The 23,567-nt window shown below is 40.7% G+C and overlaps 2 protein-coding genes across 3 annotated transcripts; both read left to right on the top strand.

Annotated features, from left to right (window-relative positions):
* Positions 1-10,738, top strand: ldb3b (LIM domain binding 3b). Its single transcript, XM_037464434.2, has 9 exons — positions 1-331; positions 2,687-2,838; positions 3,104-3,176; positions 5,916-5,938; positions 7,395-7,592; positions 8,555-8,578; positions 9,660-9,826; positions 9,986-10,022; positions 10,127-10,738. Exons 1-9 carry the CDS (start codon positions 236-238, stop codon positions 10,221-10,223), a joined length of 867 nt encoding a protein of 288 aa, XP_037320331.2. The 5' UTR covers positions 1-235; the 3' UTR covers positions 10,224-10,738.
* Positions 10,739-12,631: 1,893 nt separating this feature from the next.
* On the top strand, positions 12,632-21,201 carry sncgb (synuclein, gamma b (breast cancer-specific protein 1)). Of its 2 annotated transcripts, XM_037463895.2 has the most exons (6): positions 12,632-13,133; positions 16,697-16,738; positions 17,206-17,333; positions 17,853-17,870; positions 18,685-18,726; positions 19,147-21,201. In XM_037463895.2, the coding sequence occupies exons 1-6, from the start codon at positions 12,680-12,682 to the stop codon at positions 19,153-19,155; spliced, it is 693 nt and encodes a 230-aa protein (XP_037319792.2). In that variant the 5' UTR covers positions 12,632-12,679; the 3' UTR covers positions 19,156-21,201. The 2 variants fall into 2 exon arrangements, with proteins under 2 accessions (XP_037319792.2, XP_037319793.2); XM_037463896.2 differs by lacking the exon at positions 17,853-17,870 and having other exon boundaries at positions 12,638-13,133.
* The last annotated feature ends 2,366 nt before the right edge of the window (positions 21,202-23,567 follow it).

Genomic DNA, 23,567 nt, shown 5'->3' with positions numbered 1-23,567 from the left:
AGGTTCCACAACACCTGACCCACCCACCAGTACCAGCACTACCTCAGGGTGTTTGTCCTGAGAGCCCCGAAGCAGACACAGACGAACAGTTGTCAAGTAACAGAGGAAAAGCGTCCACCGAGACGGCCTGGGACAAAAGGATAGCAAGGGAAGGACGGAGAGCACGTACACAGCAACGCAGGAGTAGAAACCACCTCGAGTCGTTAGCAGGAGCAGCGTTGACGCTTAACCAAAGATGACTACGTATACGGTGACTCTGAGTGGCCCCGCACCATGGGGCTTCAGACTACAGGGGGGAAAGGACTTCAACATGCCACTCACCATCTCCAGGGTAAGGACAGACGGCTTACATATAAACAGTGAGGAAGAAAAGTTATCTCACTGACAGCCGAAAAAAAAGGCACCGGCGAAAAATATATTTCACAAACAATTTCAAGGAAAAATGTAAGCTCTTCAAAAAGGGAGGCTGATATGATTTTTAAAAAAGTAATCATGTGAACACAAATATATCATCCTGGTTGAATAGGACGTAGTCGTAAGCATAATTTTGTGCAACTTGAAGATGTGTGCAGGTGTTTTTGTTCCTCTATGTGTTGTTTTCCATTAAATTTTTTCAAGGACTCCCTTCACCGTGGATACATGTAACACAGATTATTTTTTTAAAACTAACAAGTGTAACCCAGTTTTTAATTCTTTTGCCAGGTTTGACAATGACGTCTTGTATGTATGTTCAAAGGTGTGATTACTGTGCGAGCAGTGGCTGAGCAGCGGTTATGTAATATTGCTTTACAGTATGATGGGGAAGGGGAGGCTCAGATGTGATGTCCTGAGAGATTTCCAGAATAGAGTCTCAGTGGAAAGACTGGAATAGTTTTACTGGAGTAGAGGTGCAGTAGCATTAGGTCACTTTTGCTGCTTTGACTTTTCTTGAAAATTCTAATATTTGACTACAACAAGGTAAAGTTAGACTGTTGCAAATGACAGAAGACAATGCAGACATTCTGTTGTAACAATAAGATAAATACTATATTTAAAGATATACTTTCTCAACCCTCTTCAAAGATGATGATTAGTAGTCTATATTTATTGGAATCGACAATAAAGTGGGGAAGTGACGTGTCCCTCTAATAAATGAAAGAGCTTTAACCTCTGCAGCAAAGAGACAACATGTCTCTCTCCGTCTCTGGCCGGACTGCTGGTGTATTTACAGCATTTCCTTTAAATAGCACTGGAGGAGAGGTGGATTGATGGAGAGGGGTTGGAATGGGGCAGGACAGAAGGCGGCATGTGTTACTTTTAGTAAGCTTTAATTCTCGCTAGTTCAGTTTTGACTTTTTGGCTCTGCTTGTGAGGGGACATTGTGACAGAATGGATGGATGGAGGACCGGAGTAAGGAGGGAATGTGAAGGAGGAGGAGGAGAAGGTGGCGCTTACTCGATAAAAACATTGTGGATCTCTCTTTGATCCGTCGGGATTGATGCTCAGCTCCAGACAGAGTCTGGAGCTGAGCATCTTGTGGGCGTGTTGGGCTCTGACAGGTTGATATAAAAGAATGAGACTTGAAAAGACACCTTGGGGTGCCATTACAGTTTCAAGTAATACCACTACGGTTTGGATGTCAGTAGACCTTTGCACAGAAAAGAGGAATAAAGACAATGACTGTCCATTAAATATACTGTTTCCATGCTGTCCTATTATCTTCTATGACTTTCAGTAGGTTTGATGATGAAACAATATGTTATATTCCATGACTTTATACTGAATATACAAAACAGCCCCCTGGACACCATCAATAAATGGATTAAGCATGTGATTTTATTGAGTAACACATTTAATTATTTTACTTCCTGTTGGATGGCAGAGGGATCAGGCAGCATGACGTGTCTATGTGTGTATTTGATCCCACTGCAAACCACCTATTGTATGTGCTTTCCACACGCACACACCTTTCTTCACACCCCTTAATAATTATGCGGGCAAAGAGATAAAAAAAAGGAGAATCAAGGAAAAGCGTGACAGTCGTCAGGGAGATTTATGTTATGTGGTAAAATGATGTACATTATAGAGGACTCCAGTAATTTGAAAAACAGAGATTCAAGGAATTCTTACATGAATGTCAGTAGCAGGTGTGTGTGTGTGTGTGTGTGTCTGTGTTTGGGTCAATCACAGTGAAGCTGGAGGCATCAACAGCGTTGCTTATTTTTAACTCTTTAACGAGTTGACTGTAAGCTTAGACCCAATACTGTATGACCCATGCCTCTGGGGCAACTTGAGCCTCCTCTCTGTGTAGTTTAAGGGCTAAAGTCTAGCTCTTTGCAGAGCAGGGAGCACAAAGTTTCACTTGGTGGTCAATCGGAAATAGGGAATGTATTAACGAATTCAATTCCTATTTAAGGAAAAGTCTTGTTTGCAACTTTCGTGGCTGATTTAATGCAGAAATTGAAAGAAGAATAAAGCGTTTTATTCTGTGGGGCGGATGTATCATTTATTTATTGAGATATCTTTGTAGTGGCTTTGTTTGAGGTGGTACATCTTAGAGGAATTACGTTTCTTATTTTACAGTCACACAACCAGTGAATTCAGACACATCCCCGCAGTCAGTAATATTTCTATATATTTGTGTAACTGCATACCTTTCCTTTCCTTTGGAATGTGTGTGCGACATGCCCTCTTGGCCCCTCCGTAGATAACTCCCGGCAGCAAGGCAGTGGGCGGCAGCCTGGCTCAGGGTGACATCATCTCAGCCATCGATGGGCTCAGCACTGAGGGGATGACGCACATGGAGGCGCAAAACAAGATCAAGTCTGCCTCCAGCAAGCTGGCACTCACCATGCAAAAGTAAAAAAACAACAACACACAAAACAACACACACCAAAACCACCATCTCTCAATAAGCTAATTATAAGGTAGTGGATATTACTTGGCTGAAAGGGCAGAAAATTGAGAAATAATTGTGTTAAAAACCCAACTGTGTTGTCATGATTTGTTGTTGGCTGTTTTGTTTTTCTTTTGTTGTAAGGTATCTTTACACTGTGAAAAACAAAAGGATCAAACATTAAGCAACGGAATGTTTCAAAAGGACATTTTGTTGTTTCATCTTTAGATCAAAACGTGCCGCAGCATTTTCCACAACTCCGAGAATGGACTCACCCATGCCAGTCATCCCCCACCAGAAGGTACAAACACCACAACAATGACCAAATTCACTAATCAACACATAAAACACCAATACTTTATATATGCATACTAGTTTGTTTTCTTCCTATGTCTGTCATTCGTGCTTTGTAATCTTGTCTTGTTTGTGAGAACGTCATTTTCACTATTCTTCAATGGTGCCACGAGACAGCTGCCTGCTGCCCTCTAGAGTCAAACATATTCACAGTGCAAAATGAAAGGAAATTGGCCAACTAGAAAGAAAGGAACCAAAATCCACGAAAATTGAGACGAAATAAGCTTATCCCTTTACTCTGGTTTCACTTCAAAGCCTTCGTTTCTATCCATCCATCTTTACCTCTTCTCCCCTTTTCAAGGAGTTAGAAAAAGCAAAAGAGGTGGCCGGGCCTAAACATTTCGGAGAGGAAATTCAAATGGTGCAGATGGTGTCTGATGACATTTCCCGGCAAAAAAAGTCCTCTGAAAGAAATCTCTTCCAAGTTCCTAAAAAAGATCCAGAGCTGCTCTCGACCCCGGTCAAAGCCTCCGCCTCCTCCACACCATCTGCAGTGGCTTCACCAGGCCAGAGGATGCAGTACAATTCCTCAGTGGGCCTTTACTCCCCCGAAACGCTCAGAGGAATGACGGTGATGCAGGGCAGGTTAGGACAGGGGTCGGCAGCTTCCCGGGGAGTTTCATCACTGGGGTAGGTTACCTCACGGATAAATAATCTCCATTTACGTAATACTGAGAGAAGAAGATTTGACTCTTTAGCTGTTGCAACAAAACTTAACAAAGTGCTTCCTTTCACTCTGAGAGAATGAAGCTAAAGTGCCCATCCCGCCCCCCACTGAACTTTACATTAACCAAACCGTAAAGAGAATTTATATACTCAGAACTTTCCATTGCTGCACCAGCCGTCCTTCCTCTCACACATGCCACTATTTCGGGAGCGTACACACAAAGATATCTGGCCGGCCTCCATGTAACAGAGCAGCGGCGGATCCGACTACAGGAATGAACCCGAGGATATGGTGTTGCAAAAATTATTTTTAAAGAAAGCTTTTTGCTGTTTCAGCTCCCTGATTTCCTTTTCTGCGGCTTTTTTATCTTCAAGTGAATGCATTTCCGTCTGTCCTCTGAGGCTGAGGTGTAAACCCGTTTATGCCTGGATGGCTTGTCCTGTTAATATCTGGCAAAAAAATAACAACACACAATACAGAGCATCGCATCACTCGACATCCATCAACTAACTCCCAGAGTACTATCTGAAATATACTAAAAAGGATTTGCGATAAGGACACTATAATGACGTTTATAGAAAGTTTAGAAATATGAATGCTAAAATATCATTGTATATCATTGTTATGATTCTTATCCATATTCTTTTGGATTTTTAATGTATAACCGAATAGTATCTTTGTAATTTCCGTAAATTATTAATAATAATACCAGTCAAATTCATCCATAACTTAGTTTATTAGGCATTTTGTCTGTTTTTCTGATTAATTGTTCTACTGAGAATTTACAGAGGTCCATTTGAGATCATTTATTCTAAGGAAGGAACATGTGAATTAGTTTAACAGTGGAGGAATAAGTGACACCAGGCCTTTGTTGCCCTAACAGTACTTTTGGCAATTTTGATCATGCTGGGCTGGCTGGAGTTTTGGCTGATCATGATATACTTTTAAATGTTAATTGAAGACACAATCTGCTGTGTGACATATCACACCCAGATTTCAGTCTCCACTAATGTGTTTCCCCGCTGGGGCTGAGCAGCTTTACAGAAAGGCTGGTTAGTCAAATGTCAGGCAGGGTGCTGCAGACCGACTGCAGCCATGATGACGCTAGTATCATGCCAGCGACCCTACATCATTGAGCTCATAGAGACGTCTGACACCACACGCACACACACACACACACAGGAGAGAGGGCAGCTGTTGGTCAGGGAATGTTCATCTCCGGTTACACACCATCATCCTGAACCTGGATGTTCCTCTGCCAAAACCTGAGATAGTTCCCCCTCTCTGCAGGGAGACCCCCCACCTTTACCCTGAACACATCCGTGTAATGTACGGACGAATCACAACATCGAACCATAGTAAAACCCTTATTTAATTAAAAGATGTTGCTGTTGAGAGATTTCGGCGTGAAAACGTAGTTGGTCCGAAGCTAATAATTTATCAGCGGTTCCAACCAGGTGTGTCTTATCGAAAATAGAGGGTCGCAAGCTTTGTTTTGTTAATGTAATCTTGATTTCATGGAGCAGAGGCTTGTTTAAAATGTCCTATTCTATTTTTATTACGGCCACCAAATTCCATAAAAATACATTTTCAACATGAAAGAAAGGGGAGGACCTGGGGGGCCGCTCTGGCGACCCGTCCACTTGGATTCATCTATAAGTAACGGCTGCAGTCCGCACATATGGAGAGGTGCTATGTGTTGTGTTTGTGTAGTTGTGTATATTTGTAGCTGTTCTGTGCTAAATGTGTCTTTGTGTCATGTGATGGAGACTCTTCTGCTCTTGTCAATCACTCCTGATGATGCAGTGGAAGCTGGCAAAAATCCCGGGGATAATAAAGCGGCTTCCATTCTGTGTGCACGTGGGATTACAGCATTGTGCTGCAGTTGGATAGTTTCCTACAGGGACACTCTGTGCCATTGTTATCACCAAAATACCCCCTGGTGATTCATCGCATTCTTTCCTTCTCTCTCTCTCTCTCTGTCTGTCTGTCTTTCCGTGCCTCCCTGGTTTGTTTCAGGTTATCGCAAACACAGCTGGAAAGTCAGTATTGTCCCGGTGTTTGAAGTGTGCATGAAGTGTACGTCAGATGGCAGGAGAGGGAGATTTGTGGATTTGTGAAGTTGTGTGCCCCCTTGCCTCAGTGTGCGTGAAGTTGCACTAATGCTCGAGAGTTCATATGCTCGAGAATATTTGTTATGATCATTTGATTCCTTATTTAACAGCATCCGGTCCCCAGAAGAAATCAAGTAAATAAATGCATTTACTCTAGTGCTGTACTTCAATTCAGTTTTAAGGTAATACTACTTCTCTTAGATTCATTTTGAGGCTTTCTACCTTTGCGTTAATTTCCTTCCGCCTTAATAGTTCACTACATTTTTTTAAACAAATATTAAACTAGTTAGTTCAGAGAATAACTCGTGCCTAATGCACAATAATTCAGCAAATATATCAATTAAGACGTTGTGAAACTATTAGTTAATTTCGACATGACCCATTATTAAAAATAAAGTTTATTTAGTTTATTGTAATTTTACCTCATTTTAAGGTTGAACCTATACTCAACATTGATATCAAATAACATAGTTATGTTTTTCACCTCTGCTTAGTCTTCATATAAAATGTGTGTATAGTATATTGTTCAGTAAAATGCATGCACGTGGGCGTTTTGTGTGTCCGTCTTACATCCAGGTTTGCGTGTGCTGTGTATCGGTGAAACATCTTCTGCAGTGTGTGTGGTTATTTTGCATGTGTCATCATGAATATGCAGGTATTCATCCGTTTGATACATAAGCGGCTTTCTCTGGACTGGTGTGTCAGCTTTGTTGAATTCTAGTAGTCATTAGGGGCATAAACTTTGATGGAGCCATATTCCCAACTGGACACTGCATGTAGTAAAATGTATATATTGTAATGTTTTAGTGATTTATTATTCTGTACTTATGATATGCTCTCAGGCAAAACGTCTGATGAATATCCATAATTTGTTACTGCATTCTGTTAAAGCACTGTGGGACAACAGCGTCCATCAACAACTCAAATATCAAGCAACTATACCAGTCTATAGCCAAATTGTTCGTGTTTTTTATTAGATAGTACAACAATGTCTGGGCAATTCATTGCAAGGAAAAAAAACATTTTTTAATAAAAAAATATTGGTGAAATATAATGTGAAAATCTTTAAAAAATGTTTTAAATTCATATGCATTGAGAAACTGGAACTCTGCTAAAAGAACGTGTGTATTGGTCCGTGTAGCTGAGTTTATTTCCATTCGGTCTGCACCATGGACTTTTTACTCGACAAAACAATTTTGTACACCAGCCAAAGTTTGTCGGCTGCATTACAGCCGATCCAGTTGCCTTCACTTTGGTGCCTTCTCTGTCATTTCTTCCCCTCTCTCCTCCCCGGTCTGTTAACCTCTTGTCCTCTCCTCCCCTCACCTTAAAACTACCTACCATCTATCTACCAAACTCTGACCATCTAACCGCCACCCAACAGTGTGGAGTACTCTCCCAGCTTCAACCCCACTGCTCTGAAAGATTCAGCCCTATCCACTCACAAACCCATTGAGGTGAGAGGTCCAGGGGGGAAGGCCACCATTGTTCACGCTCAGTACAACACGCCAATCAGCATGTACTCACAGGACGCCATCATGGACGCCATTGCAGGGCAGTCGCAGGCCAAAGGACACGAGAGGTGAGGTCACACAGCCACACTAATCCCCAGTCCAGTCTTTCTGCAATTTACATCACATTACATGGATCAAGACTTCAACATTACATGTTATTTAGCTGACGCCTTTATCCAAAGCGACTTACATTGCATTATAACCCGTGGATTACATTTTTGCCTGGGGAGCAATTAGGGGTTAGGTGTCTTGCTCAGGGACACTTCGACAGCACATGGGGCAGCCGGGATTCGAACCACCAACCTTGCGGCCCACAGCACACTGCACTACTCCATGCGCCACCATCGCCGAACATTAAATGAACTGTTAGCCCAAATGACAAAAAAGATACTTTCCTACTCATTACAAGTCATTACATTACATGTCATTTAGCTGACGCTTCTATCCAAAGTGACTTGCATTAAGTGCATTTCAACCGTAGAGATACAAACTCAGAAGAACAAGAAACAAGAAAGTGCAATATTCGTAAAATAAGCCATTTCACAACATGTTGTAGATAAGTACAATTATAAGTACAATTTAAGTGATACAATTTGTTAGTGTTTTAGTCAGTATAGTCTGAACCATGAGTCCAGCCATGCAGAAACTTCTGTGGGATTTTTTGCCAGCATTTACCGCCAGTTTTCTACACAAGACAATGGAGATGAAAGGAATTTAGTTTTTTGCCACTCACTGAATTAAATGATTACGTTTGTTTTCTAGGAATGGACAAGGCACTCATCCTTTTTGGGTAAATCAAGTTTTAGGACATTTATTCTGAAAAGCCAAGACACAGCAGCTTTTGAACCTACAAGCCGACATGCTACAGCGTAGATTTTCACTTTACTGACGCCCGGGCATTTCAATGTTGTCTATATCGATGCCACATACTCCTCTGTGTTTTTCACCCACTTTCCTCTCCTCATTCCATCCAAATAAAAACCCACCATACTTGTGCTGTCCTCCTCTCATCCTTCCCTCCTGACCTCAGTGAGGAGGCGGGCTCACCCTTGGCGTAAGTACACCAGTGCACCTTTTCTACCCTGCCTCTCCTCACACGCCTCTCCTTGGTCTCATGATTTAATCATTAACAGCTTGAGCATTGCTCCATGTGTATCATAAACTAATATCCCTCCACTATTATAATATTCATGATTAGAATGAATACTATAATAAATAATATTCCTTTGGTGCTGTAAAAAGGTCAAACTCACTACAACTAACAAAGAGGTCATTGTTATGTGTACTGTATCTGAAAGTGCATCGAGGTACTTTGGTCAAAGTGTGAGTGTAAGAAGTGTTTTTTTTAAGTTTAAGTCGTCCAATTTCATCACAGTTTCAGGAATCTGATGGGATTTGAAGGCATAGGAATGTTCTGAGTATCCAATCAATATCTACTGATCAGTGTCGACTCACTATTCTAACACATTAAAGAATGCTAAAATAAAAAAAAACTCTACTTAGTTATGTTGCTGTGCAAACTCACCCCTTTTTTTTAACTACGGTACTAACTTGGAGCTAAAGGAGAACATAAATACAGAAAACCATAAGTATGTGAACAATGAACAACGTATGAAAAGCAACAACAATCAGTGAAGCTTTGAACATTATGAATAAGAAAACTTCATCTTTTACATTTAATATAGTGTAGTGCAGTAGGTTGTCATGTGACATTAACTCTACATCCAACATGTGACATTAAAGCCTGGAGAATTTTTTACTGATTTTACTCTGTATTTTTATATTAGGTGACTGGCCATTGAAACTTTATTCATTTTAAAATTTTGAAACTGGGGAACACTTTTGAGGTGACTACCCTCTTCTATAGTCATTAGAAATAAAATAATTTGAACAAGCAGGAGGCGATTTCTTTAAAAAAAATCCCGTACAGGTTCTGCCAGAACAAACAATAAGACTAATGGTCTATTTTGACTGCTTCAACATTTACGCACACACAATAAATAATCTAAATTGATGCACAACATCAAACACACATTAATAATATAGCTGTAGATGGTACGACATCATGGGAATTTATTACATCATGATTTGAGGCCACTCCCGGCTCTAACAATTGGCTACTCTGTGCCCTGCAGTGGAGCTCTGCCTGTCAAGGACCCCGTGGTGGACTGCGCGTCTCCGGTTTACCAGGCGGTGATCCGGCCAGGAGAGAACCAGGACATGTCTGACTGGGCTCGCCGTGCTGACACCCTTCAGTCCAAGAGCTTCAGGATGCTGGCCCACCTCACTGGCACTGAATACCGTCAGTACACGGAGCCCTGCTCTCCTCCTTTTTGTTCTTTCACACCTGCTGTCTTGATCTTCTGGATACCCTTCTCTGCTAGTACTCACTTCTTTTCAGAATATTATCTTAGGTTTCTGTCCTGAACCAAATTCCTGTTATTTATTTCCACTTATGCAGTGCAAGACCCAGATGAGGAAGCTCTGCAGAAGTCGAGGTAACAACAACACGTAAAACAACCTACAGAAACCCAGTGAACTACTAAAAAGTTAAATCATGCTTAAAAGTATAAATACCACGTGTCTTCTTCCATGCCACCAGAGATAAGTTTGAGTCGGAGGTGAAAGGGCCCCGCTTCGCCAAGCTGAAGAACTGGCACCAAGGACTGTCCTCACAGATCCTCAACGTCCAGGAATAGAGAAAGACAGAGGAGGAGGACATGCAGAGGGAAACATGGACAAAAGCGAGTAAATAAGAAGAGGGTGAATTATGAAGGGATAGAAAAGCAACAGTAGGAGGAGGAAACTCCTCAAGAATGTGAGATAGTGTTGTTGTTTAGATAGTGTGAGAATGTTGTGTGTTCGTAACGTTGATATTACCTGTCAAATGCATCTGTCCGCTGCTGAGACCTGATCCCGCGTTTGGGATTTTCTTTCTTTTGTTTGTTTCCGTTTTTTGGGGGGTTTTCTGTCTCTCTTAATTGAAAGGCAAATTGTACAAAAAATAATCAAGTAAAAGGACTAATGCACACATAGACGTTAACAAACAACACAGTATGTAAAAAAGAAAGGCACTCGAAAAATGTAAATGTGAATAAATGTTTTCTTAAAACCACACAGCTGAGTGAACTGATGTAAACTCACAAATTAAATGAACTTGTCACTCTCCTTTTTGGGAATAAAAAGCATGATGTGGAGTCGTGATTGATCGAAATATTTCCTGTCATTTGTGGAGCCGTTGGTGTGGCGCAAGTGGGTTTGTATCTAACAGCTTTTGACAGAATTATATAGCTGATGCTAACATGGACAATGACACAATTGTAGTAGAAGGGTTAACAAAGCCTGAGAGCTGAATATTACTGCTACTGCATTTTCAGTTTGTGTTTGTTCAATGATTAGATTACATAAAACAGAGACCTTCAGTGATTGGACATCATCTGAGGGAAAATGTGTTGCTAATTTAGAGAAAACTAGAGAACAATTTGTCTTTGTGTGTTAATATATTCAAAGAAAAAAACCTTTTTACTCCAAGCACTTTTTCTGCTACTCAGGACTAAACTAAGATAGACAGTGACGGGGCAACATACGTGATTCAGTCCTCGCTATTATACATTTATCTTTACAATGTACACATAAGCTTGTGGGCTGGGGTTGCATACACTTTGACAGCTGGATCAGGCCCTGATTCAATGGTTGAATATTAATACTGACATATTTGCATCTATTTAGCTCAGCTGATTCACATTTAGATTAAAAAATGTAATCAATCTTCTGCTTTCCGACCTGCATTAGACCAGATTTTTAATTAAACCTTGATTCAGAGACTATAAATCAATTACTGAGCAATATGAAACTTATTCCGCTGCTGGGAGCCAAAGGAGAAGGTGCACAGCCTGCATGGAGCAAACCATGAAATCACATGCAAATGTTAAAGGGAAAGTCATTCTCATTGCATGTTAAATTTCAAGTACTAGGAACCAGATTTCCAATCAACAAATATCTTAGAATGTTGTAATCTTCTGATCATTGCAGTGCATTCCAAATAGGCCAATATTTAACCCAAAAGGAAATATCCCGTCACAAGACAAGCTTCTAGCAGATAAAGACTTAATGCCCATAATCTGGCCATCGAAACTGTATACATAAATTTAAATATGATTATTTCCCTTTTCTTGTATTCAAGTGTATTAGTATTAGTATTAGAAGTGGATTTTAACTAAATGGAAGGTGAATTTAAACAGTCCGAGCCCTGGATCAGCTGTACAGCTGTGTTATGATGACACTATGAGTGTGTAGCCCACCAGAGGGCAGTGAGATTATGTTCAGCAATACTCAAACCGGAAGACATCCTCCTTTCTACCAACGTCACCGTTCTATATATATCCATTTACTCTCTACTTCATTTCATCAGATATCAGAATGGACCATATTCAAGAAGAAATTGAGAGTTGTGGCAGCTTATTTTTGTTTGTTTTCCCAAATATTGTGCTCTAAAATATAATTGTATATCTGTATGACAAAACAAAAATTTAGCTATTCTTGTTTATGTGCTAAAGTTCTGTTCTGCTGAGTGGGCATATATACATATGATGTGGGCGAGTGGGACAGTTGTGACTCATTCAGGTGTAGATGACAAAGGATTTTCTCTTCTCCCTACACAAAAAAGGGCTATACAAAAACAATATACAGTACATATACAGTATATATATACAAAAATCCTGTCAAAAGAAAAACTCATGTATGTGTGTATATATATATATATATATATATATATATATATATATATATATATATATATATATATATATATATATATATATATATATATGTGTGTGTGTGTGTGTGTGTGTGTGTATATGTAAATAGGAAGTAATCCTATTTGGGGTCTAGCTGCGTGATTGCAGATTACATGACAAAAATCTCACAAGGCATATGAATTGAAAAATCCTTTTTGCTTTCAGTGGTGGCGCTTTGCTGGTTATGTAACAGCATCCAACCTCATCATCTAGAAAAGGTGTGTTCGGGGAAATCTGCCAATCAAAATACACGAACGGCAAGCCGGAGGCTGCACTGAGCATGACTAAGAATCCTCCGGAGAGAGATGGATGACAGGTGGAGGTGTGGCTGAGCCGCGGGTTTGCAGGATGACTTGAAAATGCTGCAGCATCCGACCGTCCCTCCTCCCCCTCTTCCTCCCTCTACTGCTCCTCTTCCTCTTCTCTCCATCTTGTGCATACCGGCTGTTTCCTTCCCCTTCTTCCTCCCAGTCTGCGTGCTCTCGTCCTGCCGTGCAGTCCTCTCAGACCTCTGTTGTAGCACCAAAAGGAGGAGGAGCCACCAGCACACACACACACACACACACACACACACACACACGCATACTCCCACAGACACACACGCTCACTCCCATCATCTCCTCTGCACGCTCGCTGTAATCACCAGACAGGCCCGTTTGGAGAAAGGGAGCCCAGCCGTCTCGTTTCCCAAGATGGATGTATTCATGAAGGGGTTCTCCATGGCCAAGGAGGGTGTGGTGGCCGCTGCAGAGAAGACCAAAGCCGGCATGGAGGAGGCAGCAGCTAAGACCAAGGAAGGGGTGATGTATGTAGGTACGTAACACATTGTGTCTGTAGCGATGCACAGGGTTGTATTAAAAAAAGGAAAGTGGGTAAGTTTGGGAGCAATTTTTTGGTGTGTGTGTGTGTATGGTAGCATCATGAGTTTTTGCACTGTTAGTGGTGGGGTCCCATAGGTGTCCATGTCGGGGACACTTGTGAGGAGCGACAAGAACAGAGGGGGGAGGAGGTGAAGAGGAAGGGAAGAAGGAGGGGACTGAGAGCACTGGCAAGATACTGCTGCAAGACTGGTGCAGGGCAGAGGGTGGGGGTCTGAAAGATTGAAGGATGAAGTCAGGAGGGGTAGTTGGATGGAGATTGAAGTTGTAATCACGTAGCTGTACAGTAGCTGCAGGAGTATTGGTCTTAGTGTTTTGGAAAAATAAAAATAAAAAAATAGGAGAGGAGAGGAAAGATGCATTTTGGAGGAACTCTGGATCATAACACCTCAAGCTTTTGTTATTCGCCCAATTTCCTCCACATTGAATGGTTTGTGAAGCCATATGCAGAAGAACATCCGGTGATTTACTCGATGTCCCGAGCCCACGGCGATTCACATGCAGGGCAACTATCCTGTAAAGGCTGTAAAATGCATATGCTGCCATGCATATTTTTAATATAGTCGTGGATATCTAAAAATACATGTGTAAAGTCGCATTTAACAATGCAAGTATATGGAAACGGACAGAGATTAAATATGTGGAAAAGCCTCAAGTTGCTTTCTGGTCAAGCCATGTCTTCCTGTTCTTCCATGTTAGCTCGAGCAGCAAATGCGTCACATCTCAAGGTTACCTCGAGTGCAAGGCTTTTAGGCCGCCAGGGAGGGGAGGGGCCTTTGTATAGTAGGAGGATGGTCGAGGAGTTATCAGAGTGGTATTTTGTCGTCGTCTGCAGTCTGATGCTTTCGTCACACAGCGGCTTCAAAGAATCATGATGATGAATGATGAAGGAAGAAAATACGATGGCATGAATGCAAGAGTCAATGTCCTGAGCTGGAAGAGTCGGGAGGAAGGTGAAGAAGAGAGGGCAAGGATCACTTGAGCACTGCAGCAATTTACTCTCCCATCACCCCCTCCGACCTCAGCCCAGGCTCGTGTGCGTTTGTGGCGTTGCAGCAGCAGGATTTGCTTGCCAGTGTGGGCTGCCTTTGATGACTAATCACCCACCTCCCCCCACAACCAACCCGTCCCGGGGAAAGATGGAGGGATGCTGGACGAAAGAAAAAAAAAGGGAGAGAGGAGGGAGGGGTGTTATGTCAGAAAAAGCTCTGAGCTTCTAGTCTCGTGGCTCCTGTATGAACAGATGGTGGTTTGGCTAAAAGAGAGAGACCGTTGACACACAGGGATGGAGGGAGGATGGAGATGGAGGGACTAAAGTCACTTGAAATGAAAACCTGGACGTGTCAGACAGTACAGGTTGGTGACGGTATCAACGAAAAGTAACATTGCGGAAAATGACATGCAGATCCCAGGGGGAGGGGATGTGATCACTGAAGTGAAGAGGGTCGATGGTACCAATAAACCTCCCTAACTGCCCGCTGCAGAGTGAATACATCAGAGTATACAGAGTATCAAAGTGTGCACATCCGCTTTCACAAACAGGCCAGAGCTTTTTATTTAATGCCTTAATGAGTGTCAAACAGCATTTTAAGTTAAACGTTGGTGTGCTCCTGGGACATCCTTCGCCTACATATCTTATTCTACAGGCTTGTTGTAGTTCAGGTCCCTGCAAAAATTACACCATAATAATTTTGATATGTTTTTCAATGAAAATGACAATACTGATGTAAACATTATAATCCCTTTTCGTATTTTTTATCATATTGCAATTATAGTATCATTAAAAAAAAAACCGAAAAGTTCATTTTCTTTACATTATTCATCCTAGTTTTACACATTCGTTACATGAATGGTTAGTGTTATATTCATGGGCGTTTATAATCTATGATCATGGTTAGTTGTTAGGAGCCCTGTTCATTTCCAGTTTCTTATTAATTATAACTCAAAACTTGCTTGTCTTTTCAGGACTTGTCAATAATACTGAAGACAAAATAGTACTGATTTTCTGCACTTGCACTGACATTTTATGATAATTTGGTCCTATAATTGTATTACTTCTAAAAGTTATAATGAATGTAATAGTTTTGTCTTTGTACACCTTACCTACTTACCTTACCTTGCATAGCTTGCATAGCTTTTTAACTTTTACATGTGCTACAAATACATTATTCAATTTACAATATATCATTATTGTAAGCATTTGTCATTTGTCATTAGATCTGAGACTTGTTTGAGCATTCATCTCATCTCAGCCTGCTAAATGACAAATCCTCACCTGGAGAAAAAGACACTTATGCCGTACAGTTGCACATTATTTAATAACAGGAAATGCTCTAAACTGTGCAATTTTCATTTGTAGAGAGAAGCTGTCAATCAGGATTGCTGTTTACTTTCAGTTGCTATTTTTTGCGGTGACCTGTACATCGCCTGGAGAATTGCACATTATCCATTTGGTGAATGCAGTCTGTTCGTGAGCTGTGGGCAGACCAATATTATCAGTGACACTTCAGGAGGTGGCTCCCTCTGTTGTCTGGGAGAAATAAGCTGTGTCATTGCAGTGTGCGTGTGTGTGACTGTACTGCAGTACTGCTCAGTACTCCGGCACGTGGCTCATGCAGCACAGGGAGCATGCAGAGAGATGGAGGGATGCAGGATCCTTTAAATGGCAGCATCCGTGTAAAAGAGGGAATGGGCTCTGTGCACGACATCAACACATTCTGCGAAATTCTGCATTTATTCCTCATTTATTCTCCCTTAGTTTCAACCTTCCTACCATTTTCTCATCCATCTCTTCGAGCAGATATTTCCCTCTGTGTATCCCTCACTCTGCCAGATTATATAACCAGAATTTAATCTGTTCGGGATAATACTATAACGAGTGCTGGTAAGCAGAGGAAAATGCAGAGAGGGCCTTCTCTTTATAGATTGTTTCCTGGTTCCTATATTCCCATAGCTCTTTTAAATACTAGTTCTAAAGGTTAAAAGGATAACATAAAAGAAAATTCAATATTTCAAGTAGACAAAACCAGGGGGATGCATCAGTCATTATAAAAGCACACAGAGTCGTTGAAATGTATTTTTAGAAAGATAGACACTGCTAATCCACAACTCATGTCTTGGAGGGCAACAGCAGCAAGAAAATGTCTCTAAAAGGCACAAATAAATATGAACGGCTTCAATGTTGTCTCTTTGCCTTCAGGCAAATAAAATGTTTTTAAAAATAAATATGAAAGAATGTTTTTATTGAAGTAAAATAACTTAAATGAAGAAACATCACATTGATGTTAGGATTTGCCACTTCTAAGGGGATATGCCATTTGGTTTAATGATGTAATTATGGCTACTAATAACTTTCTTAGTACTTATTTGGTTAATTACATTTTATGGATTGATTTATTCATGAATATACATACATCTAATTAAACTAAACTATTCAAAAACCTGCAACGTTACTGCTTTTGTTATTGAATTTGATTGTAATCTCTGTTTTTTTCTCAGGCAGCAAGACAAAGGAGGGAGTTGTGTCCTCAGTAAACACAGGTAAGAAACGTGACCTCATCTTGTAAAAGTTAGCATAAGTTAATTAAAAAACACTTCAACAAGGTGCCACAAGCCTTTTGAGGCTGCGAGGCCGCACTCTACAAACCGAACCAACCAGAACAGAAATTTGGGATCTGTGCTTTAACTATCATATTAAATATATATATTATTTTTTTTACACAGCTGTCTATTGTTGTCTACAAATTCACATACAAACAATCTGGGTAACTTCCTTGGTTCATCAGCGACATATCTGCTAGACATATTACGCATAGGTTAGTATTAGATTATGCACGTTATTTTGGTGCAAGGAGTCACACAAACATTGAGGGCCGGCCTTTTACAGCATAACATATGACATGTTTTGGTGAGCGATGGAGAGAGAAAAAATAGATACTCCTTACATGACTTTGGTTGGATTTGAGTCTGTTTCCTTTTCACTCACCCTGCTCCGCTTTGCCTCCCAGTGGCCAACAGGACCGTGGACCAGGCCAACATCGTGGGAGACACAGCGGTTGCCGGTGCTAATGAAGTGTCCCAGGCGGCCGTGGAGGGGGTCGAGAATGTCGCCGCGTCGACCGGGATGGTGAACCAGGTCAGTTACATTGGCATAGGTTACACCAGCGGTTCTACATGAACATTGCTTCAGAAAGACCGTGAGAAAAGGATGAAACTGTTACAGACTTCTTTATTCAAAAATGTTGCTACAGCTCCTTTTATGTTTGGCATTTCTGTCAACTTTATTTCTACTTGCATCCTTACCAATATCTAAATATGCTTATATCTGAGTTTGTATCCTTATGTTTCAAATGCACTTATTGTAAGTCACTTTGGATAAAAGCATCAGCTAAATGAGCAAGCAAAATACACCTTGTCCATTAAAGCTGAAATGAGCTGCACAACGTTGTTTAAGAATTTTCAAACAGTTTTTTGAAAAATATTTACTTCACGTGTGGCCATCAATGGTTTGTGTCAAACCTATTTGTACGATCTTTATTTTCAGTTTTTTGGTGTTTTTGTGTCGTACTAGAGCAATGCTTCTGTCCTGTGTGTCTGCATCGCTGTTGTTCTTACCTTTTGTTTATGTTGTGTCTCACCTGTGTTCCCCTGATAGGAGGAGCCTGTATACGAGGTGCTTATTGGACAGAGCAGTGTGGGGTTATAGGTCATGGTTCATGCACCAAGTTGACAGTTTATTATGTACGCTGTACAATCTAATCCAACAAACCTGCAATCTTTTTCATCAGAATGTTTTACAGTTGAATTTACTTCAGGAGAGTTTTTTTCTGGATTACATTAACTGGCAATAGGGGGAAAATCTGATAATTTGGTGTATATAAAATAACAAATCCTATCACCTGAGACTGTGAGCGTCATGAGAGAAAAGTAGAAACTGCTGTGATCCTTCCCAAATAAGAATGGACAAATCCCTGCAGCATATCTGTATCTGTCTTTGAATACAATCTTATTTTAAATATATTAAAAAAGCACAAGATGTTGTTGCAATTTTCAGAAAAGGAATCAGGATCCTCCTGAAAAGGAAGTAGGGAATTTCGTAAAGATATTTTCCTCTGACCTTTCAGACGCTCATTTGGTCATGTGGTTTAGGCAACCATGATACTAATACTGCATTTATTAACCTTGTAGCTTCTCTATGTAGCGTGAAGCCACATCTCCAGCACGCCAGACAAGCCAAGCCAGCGGATGTATTTTCATGGCATGCAGAAAAAAAGCTTTATGCACTGCTCAGGCCCTGATATGCTGTAAAGTTTTGATTAACTGAATGAACCCCGATAAGTCTGACGCATGCTAATTCAAGTTGGGTGAACCCTACAGCATGGGCTTTGCTCTCTTAACCGCTTTATTATATCATAACTGCGGGGAAACGACAGCTAGAAAACCAGCTCCACCTGTGTTTTTTTCACTCATCCTGTGTCCTCTTGCAGGGAGAATATGGGGGAATGGAGCAAGGTGGAGAAGGAGGAGAGGTAAGACAAAAGCTCTACTGGGATGAAGGCTGGATCAATTAGTTCAGTCAAATCAATTTACGTGTGACACCTTTGGCTGCAATTGAGAAATGATGTTCAGTTTGGAATGCAGGACTTCAAATGGGCAGAATAGTAACTTTTAAAATTTATATTTTTATATAGAGCATGTATTTTCCCTGAAAGAATCCTCCTTTTAAATCGATTTCATCCCTTTAGCTGTAAAGTGCAGAAGGAATATCCCAAATAGTTTTCAATGCATATTAGTTTATCTCAAACCACTAACCACATTAACAAAATAAATCAAAAGATCCCCTGTAATGTCATTTTTTACAGTGAGGAATTACTTGATTAAAAGATCTAAATAGATCTTCTACCATTGACATCATCATCCTCCTCCCTTCCTTCTTTCGTCTCTTTTAGGGCTACTAGTCGTCTCCAGGACCTTCCCTCCCGTGCTCTTCGGTGTCCCTTCGCTCCCCTCGCCTCGCTGTACCAGACTTCAGATGTTCTACTTATTTTTTTGTGACTTTACAGAAGGAAAATCAACTAAAAGGGACACTACCGGATACGGCACCTATGCCCCAATGTCTCCCCCTGTGTGATCTCCGTGATGCCTCTCCCTCAGCAGCTCTCTGCCACCTGTCCTCACGCCGTCTCCTCCCCCGTTAATTTCCTGCAGCTTGTAGCTTTTCCTCCACTGTCAGTCTTACTCTCGCCTCACCTGTGTGTTAGTGGCCACCTGATATGAAGCCTGGTGTTGTTATAGCCCTACGGCCACCAACCGATGGGGAAACCTTGCACGCAAACACACATGTACAAAATAAAGAATAAAGTGACACCTTTATTCAACACATGCATGGAACACGCATACAGTACATACCGCAAATGCACAGATACACACCCAGGGGCAAACATGTTAACTGTAGAATATTTTGGTTGCATAAATACAGGTTTTCCTCTGCAGTCCATGACAATGACAAGTGACTGAGGCAGGGTATGAGAGGTTGTGTGATCTGCTTTTTGTGTGCGTGTGTGTTATGCTTATATATATATGTGTGTGTGGTGTGTGCATGTGTCTCCAAAGGCTTGTGCAAGGGATCGTGCATTGAGGACAGATATGTGTCTGTTTTGTGTGCAGTAGTTAGTTAGCTGCAGTAGACCGCATGAACAGATGTGTAGGATGACTTGTCGTGTGTTGTAACTGTAGACTAGCAGTTGTTCTGTGTAGCTTTGTATGGCTTGTTTGGCCTCAACATTTAGAAACAGGGTCATTAACCAGGAAGAAATACTCAGTGCTCATTTCTCCTCAGCTGTTTGTGTTGCATGACAATTCAAGATCAGTTGTTACACAAGTCAAGTTTTCAAATGTTCGAGGATGGAATCGATCATCTAAGATGTTTGTGGCTGAATTAAAGGGAGACAATATTATACTAATATTATACCAGATTTTGATTCTGAAATTCGGATTAGAGTAGGAGGAGATGTCAGGGATTCCCCCCAACCAGTGTTGATCCAACTTTGGCAGAAAACAATGTGGTCTGGACCCCATCAGCTGATTATTTCCATTCCAAACACTGGCTGAATATCTGGTGATATTACCTGAAAGTCTTGGGTTTCAATACATCAGATCAAGAGTTCAAACATGATACAGAACATATTACCATTCTTTTTAAATATTCAGCTACTTAAGCAGTTTAAATTAAAAGAGAAACCTGGAAAAGGTTTTCAGTGACTTTGGAGCAGCTGATACTGATCACCTCTTGTTGTTGTGTAGTTGCTTTTTAGTCTTTGTGCGCTGGTTTGCATGACATCAGGAGATACAACGCAGTGTGGAAATTAGTCTCTTCAATATTATAATTTCTGTGATAAATAGCATTGATTCAGTTGGGGAATGAGTATACTGAGAGAATGAAGGTTGGGCTTTTTTATCCAGTATTACCTTTTTGTGTAGTTCTGTGTATAGCTTGAATTCTGGGATGTGTACTTGTTTTAAGGGTAGTTATTTCATATTTCACACTAACTAGTCTGAACCATGGCTGCTGTGAGTATCCCGCCCATCAACTGTCTCAGCCAATCAGAGGATTCCTTTTTTCTCACTGCACATCTGCCCGGCATGTGTCTGTCTGTATGCGCTGTATGTGTGTTGATGTGTTGTGTTGTCATAGAGATGGTTCAGCCAGCAAAGTGTGTGTGTGTTTGTTCTGGAGCAGGTTTGTGTGTTTTTACTTTGAGGCCAATGGAAAATGATGACTGCATGTTGCCTTATCAAGCAATCTGACATTCACATACATAGTCAGGCTCACACGAAGACTATACAGTGCACAACACCTACCAACACACACACAGTACACTCTAAATAACATGCAATCACAAATTCACAAATCACATACAATGTTTAAGTTGGCATCAAAGCAGACTTGCTGATTTTATAAACAGTACCAGTGAAATTAAAAAGGTTTTGTTGAAATCCAGAAACTTTGTCAAGAATTTATTTCAAGGTGCGGTGGGGTGGGTGTTGAGTTTTGATCTCCCTCGGGGTCGGATTGCCAGTGGCCTCAAGGAGTAAAGAGTTGTGGATAAATGCTGAATTTATTTGTTACCAAGTGTTAAAATTATAAGTTCAATAGCTGTTTCATGTGTATTGAACGTGCCGATAAAACTGGAAGCAACAATATTCAAACAGCTGGCGTCACTCGGCCCTGAGATCAAACAGGCAGCTACCAGCATCTATCAAACTGGATGGAAAATAAAATAATACATTTTAGAAATAAAATAAAATTATAAAAATGTTGTAAAAAGTCATAGTACAGGATGCAGATTTGTCTTTTTTCTTTATAGTAATTATACAGTAGCTAGGAGTGGACAGACATAAACATAAAACCAAATGCAATTGGTAATTTAAAAGGATATTTATTTTAGATTCAGGCAAATGTACAATAGAGCTTAAAAATTAGGAAAAAGGGCCAATGGGTGCCGTGGAAATCAAAAACAGAATATAACAAAAAGAGAACCTTGAAAGGAACCACTGCTACTAAGAAAACAAAAGGTTAAACAAAAATCCTCACTTAAAACTTTGTAAACGAAAAGTACAATACTCACAGCACCGCTAACACTAATGTGGCTAAACAACAATCTGTTACGTGCAAAAGAGGTATCAGTTGTGGAAACTTAGCCTTGACTTCCTTCCTCACGCCCTCACAGTGTCTCACACAACTCTGGTCTGGCAGCCGCCCTCAGCTGCAGTCATGCGAGCTATTTGAGCTGCAGGAGGCACCAATCAGCTTCCTCCTCCAGGAACTGGGAGGAACTTCTCTTGTCCACTTTGCATCTCACACAATTAAACACAAGAGGCTGCTTACGGAAGCCGTAATAATAGGTCCCATAAGAGTCAGAAAAGTCCTGATATAAGTCACAGTACATCTAAAATACTCAATGGTCGTATTGCAAAATCATTGAGAAAGTATGGTGGTCGGGAAGTGCAAAGCAACATTACAAAGAATGAAACACTTTTACAAAGCTCGAGACAAATTAACATTTTGGAAAACAAATTAACATTTTGGAAAACAAATTAACATTTTAGAAAACAAATTAACAAGACACCAAACACTTTTACCAATCCCGAAACAAATTTACAAATGACAGATTCTTCACGGAAAAGGAATGTACCACATACCGGAAGTGACATGGAAGTGTTGAGCGCGGTGTTTTCGAATTGTCGTACATAATACATTACATTACATGTAATTTTCAATTACAATATAGCGCCTCTAAAAAACATCTGAAAAATATTGCACGTGTGTCAAAATAGGTGCAAAGTCATAGTGTAGGTCATAACTAAAAAGTTAAACATTTGTTGCAAAAATGAAAATTTGGAAAATAAAGTATGTTGAGAAAAATGTTGAAGGCCATAGTGTAGCATGGCAAAATAAAGAGCATAGTAATAGTATAGTATAGTAATTGTGGGAAAAAGTTACTATGAATAAATTAAACAGGAAATAAACATACAAAGGATTGTATGTCACAAAAGGTGATCCTATACACAAATGACGCAACAATGCAGGTTTTCTGAAAATTTATTTTATTTTATTAACAAAGTAATTTCCTCCAAAATAATTTCAATGTTGAAGAACTGGACGAACGAGACGGAGAACAAGTCTACCACGGGACGGGCGATCACATGACAACTCCCTGCTCCTCCTTCATGGCCAGCAGAGGAGTTTGGGGAGAAGCAGCTTTTTGTATTATGAGCAAAGGGAAAGCAGGTATTGTCATGACCCGGCTCAAAGGAGATGACAAACACAGGAGAGACACAGTGCAAAGCTGTCTTGCCCGCTGCTGGTGTGACTTCCTGGGTGCTTGCCTTGCCGCAGAGAGTCTCAACATATTTGACTGTAAGAACAACACTATCCCATGAGATGTATGTACAACAGTCTGGTGTTTCATTATTAACTCGGCTGTTTTAGTCAATGCTTCTCCAATGGCAGCTATGTACCTTACACACATGGGGTGCCATATCTCCACATTATCTAGTTTGCCACTATATTACATCAGAATGTTGGATCTGTGCTACACACTCCTTTATGAAATAGAACAGAATTCACAAATCTGTTCTTTTCATCAACATCCAGGTAAAACAGTTTCAGTTTGTCAGCTGGGACACAGAAAAAAGCATTTGCCATGTCGATGCAGGTGAAGCATCTTTTATCAGGGCCTATTGCATTTAACATGGTGTAAGGATTTGGGGTGTTATAGTGTGTGCATTACAACTTTGTTGATGGGCTTCAAATCATGCACCGTCCGATAGTCAGACTTTCCGGTTCTAGGGACCTGGTTAATCAGGG

This window comes from Pungitius pungitius, chromosome 21 (assembly GCF_949316345.1).
Source record: "Pungitius pungitius chromosome 21, fPunPun2.1, whole genome shotgun sequence".
NCBI classification, from domain to species: domain Eukaryota; kingdom Metazoa; phylum Chordata; class Actinopteri; order Perciformes; family Gasterosteidae; genus Pungitius; species Pungitius pungitius.
Note: the sequence above shows the minus strand (reverse complement) of the source record. Positions and strands in the feature narration are given on the sequence as shown.

Coding starts and splice junctions, on each gene's coding strand:
- sncgb (XM_037463895.2), top strand. CDS start 12,680: ATGCTGCAGCATCCGACCGTCCCTCCTCCCCCTCTTCCTCCCTCTACT. Junction 13,134..16,696: donor GGAAGGGGTGATGTATGTAG/GTACGTAACACA, acceptor TTTTTTTCTCAG/GCAGCAAGACAAAGGAGGGA. Junction 16,739..17,205: donor TGTGTCCTCAGTAAACACAG/GTAAGAAACGTG, acceptor TTTGCCTCCCAG/TGGCCAACAGGACCGTGGAC.
- ldb3b (XM_037464434.2), top strand. CDS start 236: ATGACTACGTATACGGTGACTCTGAGTGGCCCCGCACCATGGGGCTTC. Junction 3,177..5,915: donor CAGTCATCCCCCACCAGAAG/GTACAAACACCA, acceptor GGTTTGTTTCAG/GTTATCGCAAACACAGCTGG. Junction 8,579..9,659: donor GAGGCGGGCTCACCCTTGGC/GTAAGTACACCA, acceptor TGTGCCCTGCAG/TGGAGCTCTGCCTGTCAAGG.